The sequence below is a fragment of the Pavona decussata genome, unplaced genomic scaffold (assembly GCF_977016875.1).
Source record: "Pavona decussata unplaced genomic scaffold, jaPavDecu1.1 SCAFFOLD_9, whole genome shotgun sequence".
NCBI classification, from domain to species: Eukaryota; Metazoa; Cnidaria; class Anthozoa; order Scleractinia; family Agariciidae; genus Pavona; species Pavona decussata.
In genome coordinates, this window is record NW_028145432.1 from 3,428,643 (window position 1) to 3,455,938 (window position 27,296).

A 27,296-nucleotide genomic window follows, 5' to 3' on the forward strand; every position below is an offset into this window, starting at 1 on the left:
TCAACCAATAAAATTAGTAATAGTATAGCATATGTTTTGTTTCGTTTTGTGGGGGTTTTTTTGTAACTTTATTCTTTGTTATTCTGTACATCAACAAAGTTAGACAAAACGTTTTTCACATTAAATAATTCTACAATAACTGGAAAATATCCATAGGTACCTTGGTTAATTACCAGACCTGGCAGGCTTCAACTGCAATATTTAAGGTTCCACTAACCCTTTTTAACCCATACTGTTATTGGGTCTGCACAGTCAGCAAGGTCAAAAAGGCTTAGTGTAACCTTATTTTCACTGAAATACTTTATGGAATGTTGATGTTATTTGTATGAAGAAGGGTTTTCATTAAATAAACCGGTAAACAGTTTTGCATTTAAATATAGTGTATTAACATGTTGATCAAATTCAAGTCTTGACGTTTGAAACCCCTACGATATTGCAGCAAAAAATCATGCTGAAATTGCCTCTAGTTTACACAGACCATTTGAAATTGCAACTTGAGCACAACAAAAGTTGTCCTAAAAAGTGCACAAAAATGGCACAAAAACTTGCATGTGTAAACAGGCCTTTGTGATAGATTAGCATTAAAATGGCAGTCACAATACCATCCTAGATAATCCAAATTCCATAGATGGAAAAGTTGGAATGGTGATAGAAGTATTGTCCATGAAAATTATACGTTCGTGGCTTTTTTTTATGTTTTGCGTTGATCAACCAAAACCAAGATATTTATAATTACTGGTATATTGACCACAGGTATCTTTTACAACTTATTATAAAGGAATGCCAGTATGTCTTGTGTTGTAGGTGAGAACAAGTTCTGAGACTTGATGTTGAAAGAAATTTTCACCTTAGTCTTTTCATAACCAATGTTACTTCTCTTAGTTGAGCTGCTGAATTGTGCTTGAAAAATCTGAGTCCGTGCACAACAATGAAACTGAATGTTGAACAGCAACTACAAGGGATTGTTAAGCTGGCTAATAACAGTTTCCATCACTTATCCGGGGGCGTTGACAGACCAACATTACCACTCTATGAGTGTCACTTGATACCACAGTAATGATCATTACCTTGATATGATCATGACCAGTTAAAAACACCCCTAGTTTTAGCTTGAAGTGGTTATACCTAAAAACATGAGTTTTTGAGTTATAACCACTTGAAATCAAAATTCAGGGTGCTTTTAACAGGTTGTACTGTTGCTATGGTAACCTATTACTTTGTTCACCAATGATTACGCATTTGTTTGATGCCATTATTGTTGTGTCAGCTGACATAGAGTGGTAGTATTCATCCGTTAAAGTATATTCATTTGGTGCCTGAAAGTGCTGGAAACCAGTGCCAGCCACCTTAATTGAGAAATTGGGTCAAATTATAGAAATCCGTCATGTTCCACTCAAGATGTTTAGGAAAATTCTGAAGTGTAGTGTCGTATGTTGTCTTCACAGTGATAAATGTTATTTCCATGTAGCTTGCTTAGTTTTACTGTCTTTGCCAGTACGAGATGAGGACACTTGTCCTGTTCTTGATCTTGAGTCCCTTTCCACAGTATCTTGGCAGGCCAACTCTTCATCATACCTGTATTGGAAAAAAATATAACAGTGTTGGATACATGAAAACATAAGTTGAACAGCAAAAACGACCCATGAAGAAAAATGAAACCCATGTTCACTTACAAAACTTCAAAATTTCCTAGAGCTTCTTTGGATGGTAGCTTATTCCATCTCACACTGAAAAGCAAAATAGTTTGTAGTGTGTAACTGGTCATGTTTGTGGTGGTATTACAGTCACTGCTGTACTAGAATATTTGGGGTAGTCATAAAAACAATAGATAACTGCTCTCTGGCCTAAAAAAATTCCAAATTTCTCTGAAGTTCTCTGAAACACTGTTCAAGCCTGCCTTATTTTATTTAGTGCATTACTTTTCCATTCATAACATGAAATCTAAACCACATAAAACCCAACTATTGTTGGTTATTAATTATGCCTATTTCAATACTCCCAAAATAAGTGCTCATACAAAACTTAAGGAGTTGCAAAAAGACATTAAAAAAATGGAATATGTTGACCCATTAGCAGTTTAGTTTTATGATAGCAACAAACTAATGTACAGCTGAACCTCTGCTAATGGACACCTCCTGTAGGCGGACACCTTGTAAGTGGACACTTGGTCATGTTACAAGCTACATACAAACACTACATTTTTAACCTCCTATAAGTGGACACCTCTCTTAAGCGGACACTTTTTCTGGTCCCAAGGGTGTCTGCTTATGGAGGCTCGACTGTACAAGAAACAAAAACAGTGAAAGAACTGAATGATCGAGATGTAGAAACAAGCAAAACCCTGTTGGTTATATTTATTTACAAATAAAATGACTACAGTTGAGATGTTTTAATTCTCCTGTAAAAGATAGATGATTTATTAAAGCCGCATTGCAGCCACATGGCTGAATTATGCAGTTATTTACAATACAACTGAAACTACATGTATCTAATTAAAAATACAGTTGAACCTCTCCACAACGGCCACCTTGGGGACAGAAGAAAGCGGCCGTTGTGGAGAGGTGGCCATTATGGGGAGGTAGAGTGTAATATGACACCTTTTTTTCGGGAAGTACAACATGTTTGTTTGTGCCAAGTTCATGCTTACTGTAGCCTATAATGGCAATCCAATCTTAAATCATATATGTAGATAAAATACACAATAAAACGTAAATAATGTTTTGAATCAAAATGTTAACAAGGCGAAACGAGCAAGGTTCGCAACATTCACTATATTATTGTACACAATTTATGCCTACTGCAGCATATAAAAAGAACACAATCAAAATACGTATATTTTTAAAATGGATACAGAAACGTAATGTTCCGAAGACAAATGTCGATTACTGCGTCAGTTTATAAAAAAAGGTTTTAACAAAAAAGAATTGTACTGGCCGTTGTCGAGAGGTTATTTTGGCAGTTGGGGACGCACTTTAGTGGCCTTTGCCGTTGCAGAGAGGTGGCCGTTGTAGAGAGGTTTAAACAAGAGCTAATGTATGGACTGTCTGCCGGGACAACAAAAAGTGGCCGTTGTAGACAGGTGGCCGTTGTGGAGAGGTGGCCGTTAGTGGAGGTTCGACTGTAGTTAAGTCAAAGGGATTGTTTATATTATGTTACTACTGAGTATGAACAGAACTCACTCTGGAATCTCTCCATTAGGTACCACAATACTAAGAGTATCATGTATGAGATTGTATTTCATGATTCTGTCGGCAGATGTGGTGGAGGTCAGTGACGGTGAGGCATTCACCTATCAAAATCAAAAGTCAATCACTGACTTACATAGAATTCTCATGTACTAAAAATAATATATTGATGTCACCAAAGTCAGGCTGAACATTGCCATGTAATACTAACCTCAATCAACCAAGGCTTGAGATTATCATCAATTATGATGTCATAACTATAAAATGAATTAACAAACTTTACATATTGAGCAACTTCATGTCTCACAATGTGCATTTCCAGCAAATTATATATCTTTACCCCCCACAGAAGAAACCCTAGTCCTCTGGAAATAATCCATACTTTATCCTTTATTTTTTACTTTTATTTTTACTTTTAAGACCCCCCCCCCCCCCCCAAAAAAAAAGGGAATTTCTAATCCCTTCCATGAGAGGGTATGGATATTTCTGCAAGCACAAAAGGACCCTTACCCCTGGGTTTCATATTCTGCTTCTTGCTTGAGTCAACTTATTGTAAGTCTACATCAGATGTAGTTTAAACTTCAAGTTGAAACAGATCCTTGTACTTGCATTGAGAAACATTTACAATATTCTAATTGTCACATTTAGTGTTTTAATGAAGTGTACATCCAGTAAAATTCTTTGCAAGTGAGATTTGTTCCTTTCAATTGCTATTAAAATGTACAAATATTGCATCGAGTACAACAAAATAATTTTTTTTAAAACAGTGATGATACTGTCTGAAGTTTAATTTTAAAAGAATCAGCAGCTTTTGTTGCTTATTTTATTGTTATTATTTTATTATTTTTTTTATAGAATGTTAACTCACCCATAGCATTCAAAGCAGTGCCTGTCATTGGCTATCACATTCTAAGAAACAAAATTAATATTTATTTAAACATTTCATTTATGCAGACAAAACCTCCCTACGAAGGTAAGAGTGCATTTTGCAGCCTTAAGTGTTTTCTCTACAAATAAATCCTGGCCATATTTTTACAGGGTCGTGAGATAAGCTTTTGGTTGTTAAAAGAAGTATGAATGAGTTACAAAATAATATGCCTCTTGCATATTTTGGTGGGGCATGCCAAGTCATTCATAAGTACAGGAATCTAGGGGCCTTATTTCCTGCTTCCATCTGATGGTGATAAAGTGGAAATTCCAAGAAAGTATAATGCACTGTCCATATTATTAATAGGAACAACAACTTACTCACTTGCTCATTAACAGGTAATTATATTTTTATAATTCAATTATTATATCTCTCAGTACATGCTGTGCAATTGGTCAATTTTGATGCAATAAGATGCTGGTTTTTGGCAAGTAGTCATTTTTCATCATGCTCTTAATTTCAAACATTCAAATATCTGTGATGCCACACTTTAGTATTCTATTGTGAGGAAATCTGCTAACGGATCTGCTAACAGACAAAGTAGCACAGTATAATAATTTATTGAAATCTTACCTGTACTGCCTTAAGTGAGTGTACAATACACCAGTTAATATCATCAAATAACTTGTCTGTCACCTAAAGAACACAAGATATGATAAGGTGTATGCAAGAAGTAAGTAATATTAATATTGGTACAAACATTAAATTAATACAACAACATGAACCCACAAAATGCATGGTTATTAATAGTATACATGCTGAGGAACTTAGAAGAAAATACACAGCACTGAGTGGACATAATAAATTATTATTAATAATAACTTGTGAATAGCCTTACTTCACATAAATCATTAATAAAAATTAATGACCCCTAGTTTTTGTTTTGTTTTCATTGTTTGTTTTTCTGTCGTTGTTTTACAAATTTAACGCCTTCTTTGATAATTTCTTGAAAAAATGCACTCCAATCCCAGATGAATACTGTGGCAGTGCTGAGTTTGTAATTGTCTATATTAAAGATTTACTTACAGTCTAACTGAAAAAGGTGTATTTAAGTTAATAATTAACTTAAAATATATACAAATAAATAAATATTAACATTCAATAACAATAAATACAGATAGGCATGAACATAGAAATGTTGCATTTGCTTCCAGCAATAATTATTGACAGTCATCGCCATGGAAGCCATATTGAGTAACACATCATTTCATACAAACAGAAATAAATTGAACCTTAAATTGCACAGATCAGAATGATTTTTAGACTTTCATACTGAATACGTCTGCATCTCCAGATCAATGCATCCACACAACTGAATAATATGCATCATCAACATACCATATTTATTCGATTAACCGTCCACATTTGAATTAAGCCCCCACCCGTAAGTCCAAAAAGTTAATAATCGCCCACTTCCACCCCAACCAAAAAAAAAACACATTTCTCTACTAGCCCAGCATGAAGTAAGAGGAGCATCAGTTGTGTTCCAAACTTGGTTTTAGATACAGTAGTCGATGAACTTTTATATTGTTTATGGCTTGTCCATGTTAGCTTTTGCACTTTGTTTCTCTTGTTGAGGCAAAGTAAACTTGTTATCCCTTGTTTGGTTATTCCCTAAAAATGCCCTCGCTTGTTGAAAATGTTGGGAAAATTACAAGTGCACTCTCGAATAATGCGTGCACTCTCGAATAAGCGCCCAAGGTCATGGGCCCAAAATTAAATAAGCGCCCAGGGCAGTGGTATTCTTAACTCAAAATGTTATAACTTAATCATCACCAAGTGTGCCTCCCCGGCCCTATACACTATGCATACTATTTTTGCTTAACTTGGTTAGGGTGTCAAGTTAGCAGTATTACACACATTATCAAAAGTAAAAGATAAGGCATCAAAGAACATCATAAAATAACTGACTAATGTCAGGACTTTGTATATAACACATGCCTCTTTGCCTCTGGTTCCTTCAAGATAAAATTGTAAGTTTTTTACAGTCCACTTCCCACCATGAATAGGATTGTACTCTTCCTGTAAAAGAACAGTCATAAATTAAAATAATTATCAACCGATGAATGTTATTAATCTAGCAACAGTGAAAGTATAGCTTTCTTACCCCATACTTCTGGATGGCAACATTTGTGAGGTGCACAAACATGTTGTCTAGTTCATTAAGACTCGCATTGTACTGTACTGTACAAAACCTACAGAATCCCAGTTTATATCTGGAACAAAACAAAGTCAGTCATATTAAGTTCAATGATGATAATAATGACAATGATGATGATGATGATGATGATGATGATGATGATGAGAATGTGTGGTTCCATCAAATATCCACACCCACCCAGAAAGTCATTAGAAATTCCAAGGGGGTGGTCTTAATATTAAAGTCAATTTTTTTAAAGCAAAGTATCAAGCTAAACTGAAATTTTTTTAGAGGGGTGGGGGGAGGGGAGAGATCAGACTAAAAACTTTCTTATCTTTATTTTCTTTAACGCCAGTATTTGCCACCATTGGACTCCTGATATAATCTAGAAATTATGGGGAATCGATATTTGAAAATATTCTTAAATGTGGTGTACTATTGTTTAAACACACAGGAGCTTCCAAAATATGAGCTTCAATATTTTTAACTTACAAATATACAGCCAACTCACTGATACATTCTACATGCTGTATATCCATGATAATGTAATTATCATATCTAGAACAATGAGGTATAAATGGTCCATTTCAACAAATATGGGGTATCACTCTGAACACAAAACCCTTCTAAAACAGGGCCCAGTTTTTGAGATACAGGCAGCACATACCCACCTAAAACCTACCGTGTAATTGAGTAATTGAATACCCCTCCCCCTGAGGAGCTGAATCATAAAAAATACATTCTGCCTGACAGAATGTAGGTCCAAAATACATATTAAACAGTTTCAGCTTTAGTTGGTGTTTGGAGCAAAGATGTCGACTTGTTTTAGAAATCAGTGCGGTAGCAAAGAAAGTTTTGGAAAAAGAGTTAACCTTATCAATATTTTGCTGACACATAATTATGTCACAGATTTACAGTACTACTGAGTACTCAAGGTAATCTAAACTGTCAATTAAACCCAAATGGTTGATTCTGTTTCTTAAAGGCAGGCAAAATAGCAAAATTGAAGGGCTCAGGAATAATTAACTGACCCAAAAAGTGTCAATTTATTTTTACATGTAGTTAATTTGTTTGTTGTTTGTTTTGTTTTGTTTTTTGTTTTTTTTTTGTTTTGTTTTGTTTTTTTTTTCACAGATTTAATTGCTGCATTTTTGCATGTGGCCTTACAAAAACCAACATGTAGCATTACTTTTGTTATGTTATACTGTGCATCAAGCAAAAAATCGATAAACTTGTCACTGTATGCCTTTTTCAGTTCCCTCAGCTCTCTAAAAGAACTCTCCTAACAGCAGATTTCTCTTTAGGCTTCTGTACAGTGACAGCCTTACATACTGTGTTTTAAATGGCAGTAGATTGGAGGCTAATTTTCACTAATTAAAGGGAACCTCCACTCTCACAACAAATTGACGGGTAAGCATTTGAAATAGTGTCTAAATTCTAAATTTTTGTCTAAAACGTAGAAATGACATTCAAGTGTGTTAAAAATTAGATATGATTATCAACAACTTTCGCTTTTAAATTTCCTGGGGGCAGCCATTTTGAATTTTATGACCTGTAATGGTTGCAGCTATTGTTATTCAGCAGAAGTTCTTTTGTGTAAAACAATTGAACAACCTTATAACGTCATGAAATCGAAGATGGCAGCGCGAGGGAAATTTAAATGCGAAAAAAGCCGATAATCAAATTATGTTTTTTCTGACACTGAAATATTATTTTCATGTTTTCCAATGAAATTTCAAAGAAAATTGTATTTCAATAATGTAACGTTAACATGTTTCGAGAGTGGAGGTTTCCTTTAAGAACATTTAAGCCATGTCACTTACAAATAACACTTAAGAGGTCGATACGATGTCACCAAGACATAAATACGCAAGTCAAACTTTTTGCCACCAATTAACAGAGGATTATCAATGTATCTTGATATTACATATGCATCCTTTCCACCAGGATGAACAAGCCTACAATAAAATCACAACACAATAGCAAATAAGCACAACTCAGGAAGGGCTCGGGGCATAACCAACACTAACCTTAACAGTGCTTTTAAATCGATTTTTGTTGTTTTAGCTCATATTTGCCAGATTTTTTACATGAGGGCGTCGATCATGTCCTTTAAGAAACATTGCCGCAAGATCTTTTTGCTTTTTTGCAGTTTGTTTGGTGTAAAAACCCATCAATATGGGCAAGATTACTGTTTTTATTACAACGAAAAGCACTTCAAGCAGCAGATAAAACATCTATAGGGGCAATGTTTCCTGAAGGAATCAAAGGCCATGTGTAAAAAATCCAGAAAATCTGAGCTGAAACAACAAAAAGCAATATAGAAAGCACTACAAAAATAACTAATCAATGATCAATGGCATCAATGAGTAATCAAATGATTAGTCATTGATTATTGGTGATGATTATATAATGAGTAATTGATGACTAATTGATGAAAAAAATTTTTGTGGCCTTTCCATTCCATAACTCACTGATGCCATTGATTATTCATTGATGCTATTGATTACTCATCGATTACTCATTGATTACACATATATTAATATGCTGCACATGTATTACAATTTACTGGCATTTACTTTTATTGTAACTGACTTCTTTATGTGAAGGGTTTCAATAATGTAAATATGGACTTGTTTTTATTTCTTTATTTTCGATTTGTTATGGTTTGTGTAGCCACAAGATTATATCAATGACTAATCAATGTTATCTAGATGAGTAATTAATGCAATCAATGACTAAATAAAAAATCGATGACTGAAAATTTTGCGGCCTAGCTATCAAATAATTATTCCTCAATTACACATTGAACATCAGTAATAATAAATGACTAATCAAATGATTACCCATTGATTACCTATTGATTACTCATTGATGTCATTGATGTCATCAATTAGTCACGTATGGTGTCAGTTAATGGTCAAGCCCTTCAACTATTTACAATTTTTCCCAGTGCACTATGAATTAAGTTACCATATTGAATAAGACATCAGAAAGTGCAGTAAATATAAACAGAAACTTTTGCATGTTAAATCGTAGAAAATTTAAATAATTATATGAAGAAGAATAACAGTGCAAATTGGACATAAAGTAATATTATTATATAAAGTGAAATTTATGAGATTGTGTCTGTCATCAGGGAAAACCAATCACAGGTGAATAAAAAACTGTCAGCCCCAATAATTTAATTATAATAGTAATTATCATTATTAATTAAAGAGAGTACTGTTATCAGACAAGTTTTTCAATCTGTTTTATGAAGCTTATGGATACCGTTACGGAATTAATAAAACATTGTTTTAAAAATTTCACAACATCTAGCAAAAAAAAATTAAAGTGAAATTTAACTAATTTTTGAAACGCAATTTATTACATGTTGGTCACATCTAAGTTTTCTATTAATATTAATCTTACGGTGTTCCTCGGCTGTCTTTGGACCATTTCTTCAGCTGAGACAGTCTGTTAATAAGAAAAATCCCCTTCCCCTGGGCTGAGGAGAACAAAGATAAAATAAACAAAGTGACAAAAACAGACAACTTCAATAATTTTCATTGCATTTATTTCCTATATAGCCAACTTAATTGTTAACTTTCCACTGGTTTACTTTTGCCTGTTATGGTACATATATTTTAACTTTTTAACTTAGCCAAAGGAAATGTGACCGTGGATTTGCCAAAGGCTATATAAAACATGTTAGAACTCAAAGCACTCAACAGTTCTTATGTCAGTCTGGTAGATTCTCCTCCATAAAATAAAACCTTTTCTTGTGATATATCAAAGTAAAGGTTCAAAGTCCATAAACAGCTGTTTTGAACTTCTGGATAAGTTGCACAATGTAAAATTAAATATCCTATTTAGTATATTAGTATAGTAATTAAACGATAAAATATACATCAACACATAAAATGTTGACTCACTCACTCCTGAAAAAGAAAGATGCTAAAAACATATTCACACTGTACATACCAACATACAGTTTCACCATAATAATAAAAATTAAACTCTCCTAACTGTACCTAACTGGTACAATTTTGTGTACCTTTGTTGTGTAAAGATACTCTAACCTACCATACACTGAAAGTATGTATTAAACTATATAAATATAAAGCAAAACCATCATACACTTATTGGTTGGTTTCATGATCCAAGTGCTAGATGGATTCTTTCTGAATTCCTCAACAAACAAGTTATAGTCTGCTGGCATGATGAATGTGACTGGGATAAAATCTATGAAAAAGAAGATCAAAACACTTTACAAATCTTATAATATACCAGGAAATAGGCACAGAAATTAAACTAAATATTCTTCAAAAAACTTCAAGCATTTTGTTATACTTTGATTGGACAGCTGGATACTGGTATTTTTTTCCAACCTGAACAATAATTTATTGAGCTGTTGTACACTCTGACAACCAAGTGAATTTCCAAAAACAGATAGACACCCAAAGGCTAATAATTATTGCACATGGACCGTCTGTTATCCATTACATTCCTGTAATGGACAAGATTGGATCAAAATCTGAAGCTACACGACACTTTCTCAAGGTGAAAATTAAGTAAATTACCGGTAAACTTAATGCCACTAAATGGGCATAAATAAATTGTTTTTCTATTGAGGGGCTGGGGACACAAAGGGCCTATATCAAACTTAAGTTTGTGTTTGAGTTGCTGGAGCCAGGTTATTATTTTTGAACTGTCATGACCATACATGCCAGAAACATGGGCAATCCAAAGGGGGAAAAAACGTAAAATAGTAAAATGTTGACTTTTAGATTGAAATTTTAAACCTAGCCTTTTTTCCCTGTAGTTAAGTCCCAGTTTTGATTAAAGCCAATATGTGCAGTTCCAGAAAATATCCATACTCCCCCCACGGAACGTTTTCTGTTTTGCACCCCCATCCCCCCCCCCCCCCCCAAGGAAATTCCAGTTTAGCTTCATACTTCGCTTCAAAAATTTTGAATTTTAAGACCCCCCTCCCCCTAGGAATTCCCGATGACCTTCCATGGGGCGGGTATGTTTTTTTTCCAGAACTGGACAATCAGCCTAAAAATAATACAACAGGCCCTTTATAACCCCAGCCCTTGAACTCTTTGCTAATTATTTATCCTTGAGCTTGTTGTTCCACCTTTACAACAAGAGTACTTTCCATTTTTCAGAACTGGCCAGCCAAATCGGCCAGTTGGTTAAGGGAATGGGTCATTTTGGAGGCATTGTTCCACAAAATTTTCAAATTCAAACATTCCAAAAATAGTATGCGTTACATTATTGGCCTTCAAATTTGTGCATTCCCTGTGTGGTCTGACCCACCAGTTCTGATAAATGGAAAGCGCTCTTAGCTGTCATCAGTTTTCTTAGGTTTCACTTTATTTTGATGATTTTTATGTTAAAATTTGTAATTCTAGTTTTCTACGCCATGTCAGAATAAATGTAGAAAAATTTGAGTGATTTGGTTAGAATCCTGGTGATTGGTTTAACAGTGTATCCAGGCTCATTGCCCATTGGAGTCAGGAACGTGACGCCCTCTGAATCAAAATAACAACATGACTAAATCTCTGAAATCAAATAAGTTAGCAGGGGTTTTTCACAAACATTTTAACATCTTAAAAAGAGAGACACTTAAAAAGGACGTTGATATGGCCTTATGTATTAACCTACATACACCTGTAAGTTCGTGCATCCCAAATGGTAGGGGTTTTTTAGCTGTTTTGGTCTGAAAATGGGTATGAATAAATTATTTAAGAGGCCAGGTCTGAAAACAGGTACAGTTTTTACAGGTTCAGACTGGGTCTGAAAATGGGTATTAAAAAATGAAATGTTTTGGTCCAAATGGGGTCAAGGTTTGGAGGACCAGCTGGTACACCTCCACTTAAAATTCAAAAGAGCACCCCCCCCCCACCCCCTCCTAGTAGTGACTGAACAATTCTGTTTGATGAGTACCAATTACATCACTATATTTACCAAGATGAATATATCTCCCAAGGTCATCTTTCTCTGCCAAGGGATTTCCTTCTTTCTCTACGTCCTTGCGGTACCTCTTGATATTTTTCATCATCATATCTTTTCTTGTTAGCTCATAGTGGTTAGGAAAGTGGTTGATCACTCTACAAGTGTGGAATAAAAAAAATGAATTTTCCTTGTTGGTGTCCTGCATTCAGGATGTGCTTACATCTGTTTATTTACTTTACTATAGGTACGTAGGACAGTGTAGAGAGTTCTGCTGAAGCTTGGTTATGTGTGAAGTATGATTGATTGATTGACACCTTTATTTAAAAGCCAAAAAATGAATAGGTAGGACCTCAGGGTAGTCCCTTCAGGGAGCTTACAAAGCATCTCTGCTATCAATAGGAGCCCTGAGGTCATTACCTAACATAGAATACAGAATAAAAGGAGATATACAAAAAAAGACATAAAATTGCTCTGTGAAAGCATTATGGCTTGAAATTTCAGCAATTTCATGAATCATCTTAAGTTTGCACTTTATTTCGTTTCAGCAAAAAGTATAGACTGAACTTTTTTGTGAAATCTCAGCAAATTATCAGAGGTGGCTAGTCCCTACTTCAGACCCACAGGAATAACAAATGTCAGGAAAAGTAAAGTCTGTTTTTGTCTTTCTAAATTTCTAGGCACACAACTCATAATAAATTCATGTACTAGGTTGAGGTTTTACTGTGTTTTAAATTTTACAAATCAGTTTGATTTTTTTCCTTTGTTCCAGGTTATAGTCTGTAATTACCCTGAAACAAAAGAAAATAGAAGCCAAATGGATTGAAAATTCTCAAACTAAAACACGAGTAGGAGAGGACCCTGGGAACGAGGTTGAAAACACATTTGAAAAACAACATGCACTTAAGTGAACTAGCAACTTTTTAGTGAAATGAACTCAGATTGTACTGTCATTTGAAAGAGTGCATGAAGATTTACAAGGCTCCCAAGCTTCCCTCATGCCTATGAATTCAGCACTCAGTGAAATGTCAGTGCCTACATATTTTACACTAACTTTATTTTTTTTTACATAAACTTTTATCTATATGGCTAAGGAAGAAGTTCTTGGAAGTAGATTTAAGCTGGACAAAAGTTAGTTTCTTACTGGTCATCTCCAAGTCTATATCCTGTTTCCACATTAAATATTGCTCTTACTGTCTGTACACTGGCCCTGTCAAAATAAAACAGGTTCAAATATTTAGAATGATTTACATGTATGGTGTAATAACTTATAACCAAGTGAAACACTTTAAATCAATTTTATGTACCTATATCAAATGAATGTAAATGCCCCTGTGTGATCATTGTCAGGAACCGCTGGAGATTTTATGGAAAATATCAACTTACTGACTGCACAAGTTTTCACCCATGGTCACACCTTTATTTTTCTTCCGGACCCAGTTAAGAAACTGAAAAAGCCTTTTTCCTATTCTTTTTGCAAAATATAGATCTCTAGCTAGGAGCTACCAGTTCCCCATCCAAGAAGTTAAAAGCAGCTAAAATCCAGACTTTTGGAAAATCCACATACCATGCACCCTTAAATTCACTAGCATGTTGTTGTTGTACATTGCTAACCATAGTAACTTGGAAACTAACTTTCACAAGTATAAAAACTGTTTGCTCACATGAATTTGCTCTGATGTTGCCAACATGTGAGTCCACTATGATGCAAAAATATCTGTCGTATTCATATTGTAAGATGTCAAAAACATTATATACATATTTACACATTTTCTTCAGTAGCATTTCAATTCCTTGTGTAAATTAATATACTTATATATAACTACTTATGTCAGATTATAAAAAAGGCTGGATTGTCTCCAATTATTCATGAAAAATATTAGAACTCTACATTCTTTACTCCAAGTTTTAGGGTATCGTTAGGAACTGGCTCTAGCTACAATTATGTAAATGAAAATTTTAACTTTCATATCTTCCCCTTCATGTACATTTTACAAATTTAGTGGCACAAAATATTACAAAACAGCATAGGGCAATTCACATTCAATAGTAATATCTGTTGAAAACAAAATTCCCTTGCTTTTCACTCTCAAGGTGATATAACTTAGTTAAATTTCTCTGCAGAGTTCTTCCGGGGCTAAATAGCAAAGCAATCACCAATCGTGTTCATAATGTCCTGAATTAATTCAAGGTTTCATTGGCAGCTGTAGTCATATTCTTGTGTTTTAACAACCTTCGCTACTTCTGGTTTTTTAATTGTTCAAAGCAAGGCTGTTGCCTAAGAAAAATTTCAAGGAGCCCGCAAGGCAAAAAGCCAAGAAGTTAAGAGCCCAGCATGTGAAGTGTTATAATCCATCAAATATTTTCGCTCGCGTGCAATTGGTCTAAACGCCTAATGTGACCGAATATACCCCAGCTAAAACTGGGGAATATCCAATGATATTCCCCAAGTGATATTCCCCAAGTGATATTCCCCAAGTTCAAAAACTTCAAGGCGCATCTTATTTATAAATAAAATTAATGTCAAGATGGGGGAACGGTTTGCTTTTGTGACAGAAGGAGAGATAAACCTGCTGGTCAATAAAGCAGTATCAGAAAACAACATACGCTCTAAAAGTTTTTGACGGTAAACTGTTCTTAAACAAAATATTCCAATACTCAACCTCGTTGCTGCATGTTATGAAAAATATTTGAAGGATAATAACCACAATAGCCTCCATTTGGGTTTAAAAATATGCTCAGATATTTGTCCTTGGACATTATCTGCTCCTCGAAGCTCACAGTTTTCCTCGAGCTTAGCTCTCAGAAAACTGTTTGCTTCTCGGAACAGATAATGTCCGCAGACAAATATCTGAGCATATTTTCGCGCCAAATGGCGGCTATTGTTTATTTAGCGGCTGCGAAAAAAAATTAGGCGCCCTGTGCATTTTCTTGGGCGCCCCAGGCTACCAAGGTTCTGTAAGCAGCAGCCTTGCAAAGTATGGAGTGGGTCAAAGCGGCACAGTGAAAAAATACATTTCTTAGACATAATTAAGCTTCAATATGGAAAAAACTGCCCTTCATTTTTTGTATGTTGAGGCTTTTCATTATCCCTGAAAAATGCGCGGTTACCCCCAATTTTCTTTATGGATCCCAAAAGCTGATCTGCTTTTACCGCAGTCAAAAACCGTGCAAAATCAAGGAAGCTACAATTCCTTACCTTTATAAAAAATGATAGATATTAAAAAAGTGACCATTTTGATATGACTTTCACACATATACTGTGTGGCAAAGAATTGACACAAGGAAAACCTTATCATCACCTCAGTAACCATGTTTACTGGTTGTCACGTTGCTCCTGCATACGAATTCATTGCTGCTGTGCTAGCGCTCTGTCAAACTAATCTTAGCTTACCAGTAGAAATTCCAGTCTTCATCTTCAGCACAAGGGACCCAGCCGCGTTTCTCGAAATTGTTCACCAAGACCGACTTATCTTGGTCGCACACATACTTCACACGGCTCCCTGACATCATGGTAGGAGAAAGTGACTGAAGGACTGGTAACCATAAACCAGAAGGACGGAACGGTGATATCCTCTTAAAGCATTTTTCCCAGGACACAGTTTGGCGATTTAATAGGTGTAGTCGACCCACTGAACCTAGTTATCTCTTACTGAAATGAAATCGACGGCAAGATGTATTGGAGACATCGTTCTCTGATTGCCGCTGTTTCAAAAGTCCTCAAAAGCTGACCTTTCGACGCGTGGTGTAGCATATATGAAGCTCTACTCTGAGTGACTTGGTAGCCGAGCTCAGTAGCGTCCCTCCAGGTTTTTGTTTGAGACAAACTCCTTTTCAAAGCTATAAAAGCGCTAACGGAGAAAAATGTCCGCATATATCTCAAGAACACAACACTTGGTGTTGATTATCTGGCTTGCTGTCTTTGCTGCGTTTGCACTGATAGGTTTCCGGGATTTTCTCACCAACTTTGAAGAGAACAGATGCGACATGACATGGATGTACGAATGGCCGCGCTATATCAAAGTGCCGCTATGGAAAGGAACATCAAAACGCTTTCCAAGATACGCTTTGTATCTTTATGGCGAAGGAGACTATGCAGATCAGTCCAGAGATCTACAATTGTCCGGGATTCCTGTTCTATTTATTCCCGGCAATGCAGGAAGTTATAAACAAGCGCGATCACTTGCATCGGTGGCGTTGAGGAAAGCGGAAAGTCTGAGATCGAGAGTCCATTTTAACTATTTTACGGCTGACTTAGATGAATCGTTATCTGGCCTGTTTGGAGGAGTTTTGAATGAACAAACTGAATTTATAAGACTTTGTGTTACACGCATTCTTTGGTTATACAAGAAGGTGGCAAATCCCCCCACCTCTGTTGTACTTGTGGGTCACTCCATGGGTGGATTGATTGCGAGAGGTTTATTTACACTGCCAAAGTTCAATCCTAGTCTTGTGCATACAATCATAACCTTTGGAACACCACATCGCCATCCTGTTATACCACTTGACCCTCAGATAGTGGAGTATTATGAAAATGTTAACAGCTTTTGGAAAAGTCAAGCATTTGTCAATGAGACTGAATCAAGACTAGAGAATGTCACTTTGGTATCTGTGAGTGGAGGCATCAGAGATGTGTTGGTAAGGTCCAGTCCATCCTCCATGAACCAGATAGCTGAACCGTCTCAAACTGTCAGCGCAGTAACAACATCAGTACCAAGAGCATGGGTGAGTGTGGACCATCTCTGCTTATGCTGGTGTCGACAAATAGTTCTGGTGACCAACCGTGCGTTATTTGATATGATTGATCTGAAGAAAAGACAAATAATGGAGGATAAGAAACAAAGGATGAAGATTTTTTTACATCACTTTATCAAGAATCCAGGTCAGTCAACTGTGCATTTAGTTAATGCTGGAGAACTTGGGAATAGAATGGCCAAGGATTTTAATCCTGTGGTTTTACACAAAAGACTTTGGAGATTCAAAGGAAGCGGCAATACTATAAATGAACAAAAAGTATTTGCATTTCCCATAGATGAGTGGTCTACAACTCATGATTCTCTGATAATACTGACATCTATTGAATCTGATCACTGGTTACATGGGTGCCATGAGACATCTGGGCAAGCTTGTAGCACTGTGTCAGACCTTTCTCACCTTGCAGAGTTACTTCCGTGGAATGGATCAGCAATCAAGTATGCAAAGCTTGATCTAAAGTATTTTCCAGGAATGGCTTATTTTGCTGTCAGTGTGCCAGTGTCAACAAAAGCTAGTATTCTTTGGTCTGAGTATCAATCCTCCAGTAGCTCATTGTATGAGGTTGAATTACCAGGGGCTTTATCAAAAAAATCAAGTGTTCTTGATATTGCTTCTGATTGCCTTTTTGCCAACATAAGTTTAAAATCTGTAACCAAGAGCTGGAATGTGTATGTTTTTGACATTGAACCTATGGACTGTGATGTCAAAAAGTCAGTGTTAATAGGAAGAATTCATGTGCCATGGTTTAATGAAGATGTGTACAGTTCTTCAAGCAATGGCTCAGCAAAACTTGTGTTAAAATTACATCACCCCAAACCAAAAGGAAACAAAGACCATGTACAGATGCACCTTTGGCTTGATCCCAAGTGCTCACATAGAGTAACTGCTCAATATGACTTTTATCAAACACTTGGTCAGATATATAGGTTTTATGCAGTCCAGCTTGTCTGTTGGACATTTTCTGTTGTCATGTTAGTGTTTGCATGGCAGTTGTCATCAGTGGCCAATGAACATCAGTGTGAGTCATTCTTCAGTTTGGTTGCCAATGTGACCAAGAGCCTCAGAGTACTGCTGCTTGTCATCCAAAGTCATTTCTTTGTTTCACAGTTTGTGCTTGCATATTTTGTTCTGAAAGGCGATAGTGGTCAACATAGTTGGCTCCCAAACATTGATGACTTGAACACTTTCACTTGGTTGCTTCCCTTGATTCTCATCATATCTACAGCAGTGATTATTGTCATCTCCTTGTTTGTATGGCTTGGAATGTTTGTTAGGTTTGGTAGCTTTATTTTAAGTCATTTTAAAGTGCTTGCTCATTTACAAACTGGGCTTGGAACTAAGGATTATATCTATGGAGTTCTTATTATTACATCATCACTTGTGTTTTGTGGAACATTGAGCCTAGTCCTGACCTTCCTGTTGTGTCTCTGGAGGACTTGGAATTATGCTGCTGTTTACAAAGTCTGCAATAATCAACCTCCTTCTCAAAAGAACAAAAGACTGATGACATTATTGGAGAGTTTAGGAAACTTTTATTTGACTTTATGTGTGCTAATTTTCTTGGTTATTGTCATAAATCTTCCAGCATTAGCAGTTTGGGCCAAAAGCATTACTCTTTCTTATCATCTTTCTCGAGATCACACAACTTTGTTTTCAGTCGTTATTGGTATGAATGTCATTGTATTTGACCCTCTGACAAGGGTTCCTCGTTCCTTGGTATACCTGTGCTTCATACTTAGTATTGCTGTGACTCAAGCTCCGATCATTCCTCTGTATATGATACCTTATGTCACTTGTTTTGTTTTTACTGTATTGAATGTGTCCCAGTTTGTTGTTCGATATAATAGTGAAAGGCGTAAGGAGGAATGAAAGACGTGCAGTTCCTGGTCTTGATGTAAATGAAATTCAAAATGTATTTTCACAGATTTTCTGGAAGTACAATCAACTTAGAGTGATTTACATGAATTTACATAACTTTCATTCAGCTTCAAGGCTAGGATGATTATGTAGCTTTAATTTGTAAATTCACTTTCCCATTCTTATACCATTTTCTCTATTTTGTCTTTTCCTTAGTTCGTTATAATAATTTTGCTTCTCCTGTAAAGTAACTTAAGAAAATTGAAGAGCCATGATTAAAAATTTATTACGTTCTCTGGTTAAAAATTGAAAAGGTACCGTCCTGTTGTCTTGAACAGATAAAAATATGAAGAGAATATGAAATAAGGACTAATGAATCCAAAAAATATAAGTGTGAAAAACATTATTTGTTAAGAGAATAAGGTATTAATTAAGGAGTGACATGAGTTATTGCATTTTATTGGTGATTACCAGCTGGTTTTGCTATAGTTTTCACTATTTTCGCCTTGATTAACATTAATAATTTATTGTTTCACCAGGTAATAAAATTAATATACTGTTGAATTAAAGAGTAGCGCTAGTATTGTTAGTATTTCTTTTCACTGTAAAAAAACACATTTTGGGAATGGGCAAAACCCGGGAGAAAACAGAATTTCAAGTCAGAAATTTTTGTTAAATGTTAAAGAACTTTCTATTCAAATTTGAGGGATTATGTAAGGTAACAAGGGCGTACTCCATTTTTTTCCCAGCCAAGTCACTGTTTAGGTTGTGTTTGTAGACGGTGACTGATGTTGTCGACTATTTCTCTCAAATTTCTTCTCTCAAGCTTCAGTCTGCCGGATAGGGCTATGAAAGTCAAACACTGATTCCGCTCTTTAGAGTGGAACACTCGGCGCCGAATCGGTTTTCGCGCCAAAGTGCGATGTGAACAGGCTCGTAACGCCGTACAAATTTGCTAGTCTGTTTCGAAACCCGTGCGGTACAGTGTGAAAAACTGGCGGGTCCTATTTTTCGGCATTTTGTAGCACTTCTGTTTATATTCAACACCGCATCAATTCCTTTGTCGATGGAATATTACAGATTTGAACTGCGATTGAAAGAAGAAAGATCACCATAGCAATGTGCGCAAACTACGCAGTTCCGAAAAGAAAGCGGGCGTGATTCAACTGCGATGCCGGTGCAGTACTCTCCCAACTGAACTGTCACGCCAACTGGGAGCTGGTCATATTGTGAGTTCATAGAATAGATGAAAGGGAAATCTATGAAACATCATAAATTTGAACTGCTGGTGAAAGAGCTGTAAAAGGCTGTGATGGTCCGCGGCTTTCACTCGCAGTTCAAATATATGATATTTCTCTGATATTTTCCTTTTCATCTCCCTATCGATCCTCGTCTGGTATATTTGATACAAACTCGTCAAAATTTCTACGGGTCCGTTTCTCTAAACTCCTGAAGAGTTTACGGGAAGAGAAGTATATTTCTATCGATTTGTTGTATGGTAGTAGTTCTTCGCGCAAACCTACCCACTGTTTCGTAATCTGACTTTGAACTCTTAGCTTTCCAAATTATAAAAAGATATATATGTTTTTGATAATGTTCTAGTAGTTTTCTCGGGAGATTTTATAGCCCAGTTGACTTGGTTGAGCACTGCACGGTATCTCAGAGGCTGCTTATGTGGCGTATGTTACTGCGAGGGTCTTTCTTCTATTAAATACTAAGGCTATGTTCACGTTATCCCAGAACCTCAGAAATCGATCTGCGGCAGTTATAATGTTAACAGCATCGACACGTGTACAAATGTTCTGTACCTACCGAGACTGGTTCTTTGTAGGGTAGGGTGAGTCCTAACTTCTTCACATTCCCGGCTCAGCCGACTGGCACGAAAACCAAACCTGTCATCAACTGGAAAACTTGGCCAGAAAATTGGAAATGATTCAGTCGGCTACATTTTTAGATTTTAGACTTTATATCCATTTTTTAACTTGTATAAGTATGAATTTATTTGTAATTTTGAAATGAAACTTACTGTAACCCAGTCCGTCATTGATTGATTGATTAACAGTATGTAATTTTTATAGTTCTACAATTGTACCGACATTGTAATTCAGATTAACTGCGATGATGGTGGAATTAAACTTCTTTTATTATTATTATTATTATGATGATGATGATGATGATGATGATGATGATGATAATTATGATTATGATTATGATTATGATTGCCCAGATATCCTAAACAATGATTGGGCGGCCAGCCGTAGCCAATCAATGCAACGACCAAAGTCCTTACAATTAAAATCCCAACTCCTAATCATAAAGATCCTAGTAATTAAATTCTAAAACTATTTACCATCCGTAAAATCCTCAATCTAAATACAATACAGAAGTCAGTGATAACAAACTCACTCAATATTGCGAGGCGCTTTAAGCTTTTGAAATAATGGACATTAGGCGTTTTATTATACTTTTTTTTAAGTGTTTCCATCGTGAAATATTATTTATTATTATTATTATTGTTGTTGTTGTTGTTGTTGTTGTTGTTGTTGTTGTTATTATTATTATTATTATTATTATTATTATTGTTGTTGTTGTTGTTGTTGTTGTTGTTGTTATTGTTATTATTATTATTATTATTATTATTATTATTATTATTACTATTATTATTTCAGTTCATTTCGAAAGTAAATTTAAGTGTTTTTCAGCAGCTCGTTGTGCAAGCTGGAGAATTCTAAACTCTTGAGAAAGTTGTGGAACCCGCTCCGCGAACGCAAATTCGTCCTTGGACGACTTGAAATTATCGTCACCGAAAGCTTTTGTTTCTTAGTCTGCCACAAAGTTCACGTCGTCAATCGAACGATCGTTACAATTGCGAAGCAACAACGCATCTCGTACGATTCTGTACGAGACGGCTCGAGGACACGGTGAAACAACCGGAGATCTGCAGGAATTATAACCGTCTCCAGAAAGCAAACTGTGAAGAACAGAATAACATCTGTTCCTATGGTCGATAGCATAAATGTCAACACTGCAAGAAATGGGGTTGTAAGGCTATCCGTCATCTTCAAACTCATTCATCGACTACACCCCAAAACTCCTCTTCGTCTGATGAGCTGAACACATTACGACAGCAGCTTGTAGTCCTTTCAACTCAACTGCAAAAGTGTGAAACTCAGACTCCAAAAAAGAAAGTTTTTTCTGTTAAGTCAGGTGCACAAAACACAGCCACTGCTTAGCCCCACATCAAAATGCTCTAGCTACCTCTGACTAGCAACCAACAACCACACCCTTATTTGGTTTATCTGCTGTTACCAAGCCAGCCGCTTCTTCTCAACCAGAGAATCAACTACAACAACACCACATTTTATGGACCTCAGTCGGGTCAACAACTGCCTTCACCACTGGATAGCTGTAGCTCTGTTTCCCTTATAAGCAAGGCACATGCTCATATCATAGCCTCTAAACGACCTGATCTCAAGTGTTGCGCGCCCTGGAAACACCCATTTCTGTTTCTGCAACGTATCCAAGTATATATTCTTCACAAGGGAAATTGAAATTTCACCCCAACCATGAGCAAAGGAGTAAAAGCAATCCCGTATCTATGCTTACCCTAACTTACACCTCTGCTGTCAAGAAGTTCCTTGTCACTTCGAACACAAGCTCTGAAATACCTTCTGAAGAAGAATGTACCATTTTACTGGTAAAAGGAAGCACAAAAAGAGTTTCAGGACTTGAAGGAATCAATTACTGGCTCAAATGTTATGCTCTTTCACCGTAACTGGGATTCTCAGTGTGAAGTACCTGTAGATGCAAGTAAGCAAGGCCGCGCAGCAATGTTAGTTCAAGAAAAGGATGTGCACAATGTCGATCAAAATACAGTCGAATCTACCTGTGCGACCACCTCCCGTAAATGACCACTTTTCAAAACACCCAAATCTTCCCAGTAAAATCTGTCAAATCACTATAGTTGGCGGAACCTCTCGTCCGGGCCTCTCTTAAGTTAAGACGAACATTTTCAAGAAAATCCTTGCTGTAATCGACATCAGCCTAAAAGATGTCAAAAAATCCACGAGTTCAAGACTTCTGTCAGAGTTGTGAAGGAAAAAAGTAATTGTATGACGTTATAGGACGAAAGCAAGCTTCGCACCCAAACGAGGCTGTGCCTCGTGCACGTCTAAGAAAATGTGTCCCACATGGGAGGGAAAGACGCTGTCGCGTCCTATATAATGTTTTCAGCATCATCAGGTTTTCGGAGCTCCTTCGGCGGGTGGACCGGTGAGGGTGGGACTCTGCAGAGACTCTGCGCCCAGTAACTCTACCCCAAAGAGGGGGGTAGGGGGATCACAGATTGCCACTTTGTTTGTTGCGTTTGCTTTCAATAAGGAAATCAAGGAAATCTTAATCAATGAGAAACCAAGAAAAGCTTGGAAAAAAGAGGGCACATTCGTAATCTGCCATTCCACAGTGGCTTTGTTCTCGATTTCCTCTTACCTCTCTTTTTCCTCTATATTGTCGCAAGCACAAAATCACCGTACCTGGAACGGGTAAGTGCTTACACGAGGCACGGAGCTAATTTTTACACGTGTCGTTCCGCGACGAGACCCCTGTTGATCCTAGAGCCTTTGCCCTGACTGCAAAAAACGTCAGTCATGCGCAAAAACGGGTCGAGAATCCGACCATTCGCGCCCATAAAACGGATAAAAAACGGCTAGAGTAACGTTTAGTTTACACGAAAGAAATTCTCCGAACCGTCCTTTTTATGGAACGGCTCGGATAAATTCTTTCGCGGAAACTATACGTACCCTACTTTTATCCGAGCCGTTTTCCATTCGTGCTGTTTCGCAACACAATGGGACCATAGGTGCCTATGGACTGGCCCTTTGTAATAAACTGACGGGAATCAAATCTTGTGGTGTCTTTTGTTTAACGTTTCAATCGTCGATAACGTACGTAACGTCGATAACTATAACGACAACGATAAATGAACGATAACGTCGATAACGCACATAGCTACCTGTACGCACATACGCACGTGCGCACCTGAAAAAGTCGAAAATAAAATAAAATAAAATAAGGTAAAATCAGGTAAGATAAAATGAAATAAAATAAATGAAAGGCAAATAAATAAAACTTAATAATTTGATAAAAAACACAATTTCAATCAATGCAAGTCACTTAACTCAGTTTATGTCTTGAAATAGTTTTTATAAAGGAAGTCAACGTAGTGTGTTTTTCCACACCCGAATGTCGGACCTTGGTGGAAACGCTGGACTTTTCTATCCCAGAATTTTACCCTGGAATTGTTGTAGCAGTCAAGACACTTCTCACACACCCTGTGTCTACGTGTGCTGCAGAGCGGAGCTTAAGTAGCATGAAGAGGCTTCGAAGTGCTATGTCAGATGCGAGGTTGTCCTCGCTATCCGTAATGCATGTTCACAAACACAAGGAAATAGACATAAATGAGGTCGTTTCTGTCTTTGCTGGAAGGAAAGACAGACGGTTAGCTTTGTGTTTGTAAAGGTAAACCGTTATATCCCTTATGCCTTTATGAAAGCTAAAGTATCTACAGTTATATTAATTTACAGTGCCTCATTTTTCTGCTCTTGGCGAAGTAGATCTAGACGGACATGTACACTTTGATTGTTTATTTGTAAATTTATAACGAGTAAGCGCGTATTAAATGCTCCTCAAAAACAATGATTTGGCCCACAGTGGTAAAAAGTGCTCATTTGTGAATAAATCCCTGAAATACCGCTGGCTTGTTGAATGAATGAAGGGATCGAAGCACTTCAATGAACCCAAGGAAGCAGCGAAGAACTTAACGGCGTGGTTGCCATTTCATATCACGCTTACACTTACAGCATAACCCTCGCCATCCTCATCTGACGATTAAGAAAATTTAATAGAGCGACAAAATTTGATAGACCGACATTTATGGTAAACGGCAAACGTCAAAAGTGAGATATGACCACGTGACCATGTTTATCCAATATTTGCCACTTGCTATTTTCAGTTTCTCTGTCAAATTGAGTAGTTTTGCGTTAGCATCAAAGGCCAGAGTTCCTTTGCACTATTCTCATCTTTTTACTATTTATTTCAAGAAAACAAAAACGGAAATCTCACGTTTGTCGTTTGTCGTAAACGCGGGTGGAAGGAGGGATTTGGAAAAATCGAATCGTAATTCACAAATCCTAACTCGCCGAATACTAACTCACAAATCGTATCAACCACGTTTTTTGTGTACATGCTTAAGGTAATCACGCCAAAATAGGGCAACCTAATGTACACTGTCAAAAAATGTCAACTAAACGATTCTCACACTTACCTTCCCGTAGTTTTGTACTTTTTTGAAGGTGAGCGGAAGTTATATCTGCAATAAACTTACCAAATGTTCAGTTGTTTTTTATCGCACGTGAGAAGCCCCTCGAGAATAACATCACTCACTCTTTCCTCCCCGACTCATCTTTAATAAAATGGATAAACGAGAAGAATAAGATGGGGTCTTAGCTTATTACAAAAACTAAGACCGGAAAAGTGACTGGAAGTCACTAGGAAGAAAGACCGATATAACTGAAATAGCCGGTGTAAATGTAACGGTGAAAGGGCAAAAAATAGTTTAACTAATACTAATCCCTTAACATAAAAAGATGGTTAAATTGCGGCTTTTGTGAGGGAGAATTGTTTTTATATATTTCCTTTTGTTATAAACCATTGAGATAGTGCATAATAATAAAAACCTTAACCTTAAACCTTTTAAAAAACCTGAAAGGAAACGAAAGAAAAAATGTTTATTATGAATGATAATGTGAATCACAAGAATATGAATGAATGCGGGCTTTTTTCTGTCTGTTTTTATGGACACGACGTGAAAGTAACTGATCACTTAAGTTGGCTAGAAGAAATTGCTTTTTTTTTTCAGTACAGTTAAGTGTAGAAAGGCCGCATAATTTAATATGCGAGGATGATTGCGACTTTCAAAGGGGTCATTATGTGTTGGATGGTGGGACGGGAGGGGGTTAGAAAATTGAGGCGGGTATACGTGGCGAAAACTAGGTCAGCATTATTATTAATGAAGGTTTTTGCAAGAAAATATTACAATGCAAAAACAGTTAAATAGACAACAACAACAACGTAACAACAACAACACTTTATTAAAACAGAGAGTTACAAGTTAGTTATCTACCTACCCGCAAAAAGCTAAAGCTAGTCGAGACGGGTAGGTATGACTATACTAAACTAAATGCAAATAAATTTGGTGTTTACAAATTGACAGCAGCAACTAAAATAAAATTAAACAAGTAGTAAACAAATAAGTGAATATACAAAACAAAAAGGATTCGCAAGCTGATAGAAATTACAGGATTGTTACAAATTTACAAGCTTTTCATTATTTCAAGAATTGAAGAAGGTGTAAGGTAAGCATTTTCTTTTTTTAAAATGTTGATTAGTATTTCATGTATTTGTTTTTTGAATAATTTTCTGCTGTAAGACTTTCCAATATTATCCGGTTAAGTCCCGGGGGGGGAGGGGGGGGGGGTAAAATATTCCATAGCCGTGCACCAAATCGAGAAAATGAATTCTTTAGTTGATCAAGACGTGAAGACATGATATAAAATTTGTCGGCTGTTGCTGACCTGGTGTTGTAGAAATGTATATCTGAGACATGTTTAAATCAATTTTGAATACGAACAGATGCTAGTTTGTTTTGGATATCATACATTAAACAGGAAACAGATTCGACATAGAGAAAATGAACAGGTAGGATGTTAAGGTTAATAAAGTAAGGAATAGCGTGTTCACTTTTTGTAGAAAAGTTCATCAAACGTAGAGCCCGTTTTTGTTGGAGATGAAGCTTTTCTACACTGTTTCTACGGCGGTTAGACTGAGAAGCTTGACCCCACGAACTAATTCCATACATGAAGTAGGGGGAAAAAGAGATTGATCAAGTCTCTTGGATTGATAAAACTTGACAAGAACAGAGAGGGGTACAAAATGTCTCAATTTAGCTATCATGCCAATGGCCTTGCTAACTTTTAGAGCAATTAAATCTATATGAACTTTCCAGTTGAGATTCTGGTCAATGAGTACGCCAAGATATTTCACGTGATCTTTACATTCTAATTCTGAATATGAAACTTTATCATTGTCGTAATAAAAATATTTATCGTTGGTTGATAAGGAAGTTTCATTTTGTAATTAAGAAATATTACATAATTAGATTTCTTAGTATTTAGAGTTAATTTGTTCGCTGTTAGCCATTCGCAAAGTTTATTTAATTCAGTATTTACTTCTAGTTCTAAGGAACAGACAAACTACATTTTTTGTGTGGAAGCTTTGAGTCATGGCCAGGTGCCCCCATCCCTTCTTCACCAGAGGCACTGGGATCCAGAATTAGGTGAAAATGGAAAAATTGCCAGCAAATCTCGGTTGTCACGAAAGCTAAGACCCCGAAAACAAAGACCATTTTTTTTTTCTTGATATGTCACTTTTC

General features: G+C 36.4%; 2 protein-coding genes across 2 annotated transcripts; one reads left to right on the forward strand and one right to left on the reverse strand.

The window, feature by feature from the left end:
* Positions 1-51: 51 nt before the first annotated feature.
* LOC146488604 (polyglutamylase complex subunit TTLL1-like) lies at positions 52-15,919 on the reverse strand. The gene is made up of 14 exons (XM_085118790.1): positions 15,591-15,919; positions 13,341-13,406; positions 12,212-12,354; positions 10,376-10,480; positions 9,668-9,743; positions 8,077-8,211; positions 6,221-6,329; positions 6,055-6,135; positions 4,687-4,749; positions 4,054-4,094; positions 3,397-3,442; positions 3,180-3,289; positions 1,674-1,727; positions 52-1,575 (listed from the first exon to the last, which is right to left on the reverse strand). The coding sequence occupies exons 1-14, from the start codon at positions 15,707-15,709 to the stop codon at positions 1,455-1,457; spliced, it is 1,269 nt and encodes a 422-aa protein (XP_084974916.1). The 5' UTR covers positions 15,710-15,919; the 3' UTR covers positions 52-1,454.
* A 67-nt stretch (positions 15,920-15,986) lies between these two features.
* On the forward strand, positions 15,987-19,121 carry LOC146488605 (GPI inositol-deacylase-like). The gene has a single exon (XM_085116728.1). It carries the CDS (start codon positions 16,061-16,063, stop codon positions 18,818-18,820), a length of 2,760 nt encoding a protein of 919 aa, XP_084972854.1. The 5' UTR covers positions 15,987-16,060; the 3' UTR covers positions 18,821-19,121.
* The last annotated feature ends 8,175 nt before the right edge of the window (positions 19,122-27,296 follow it).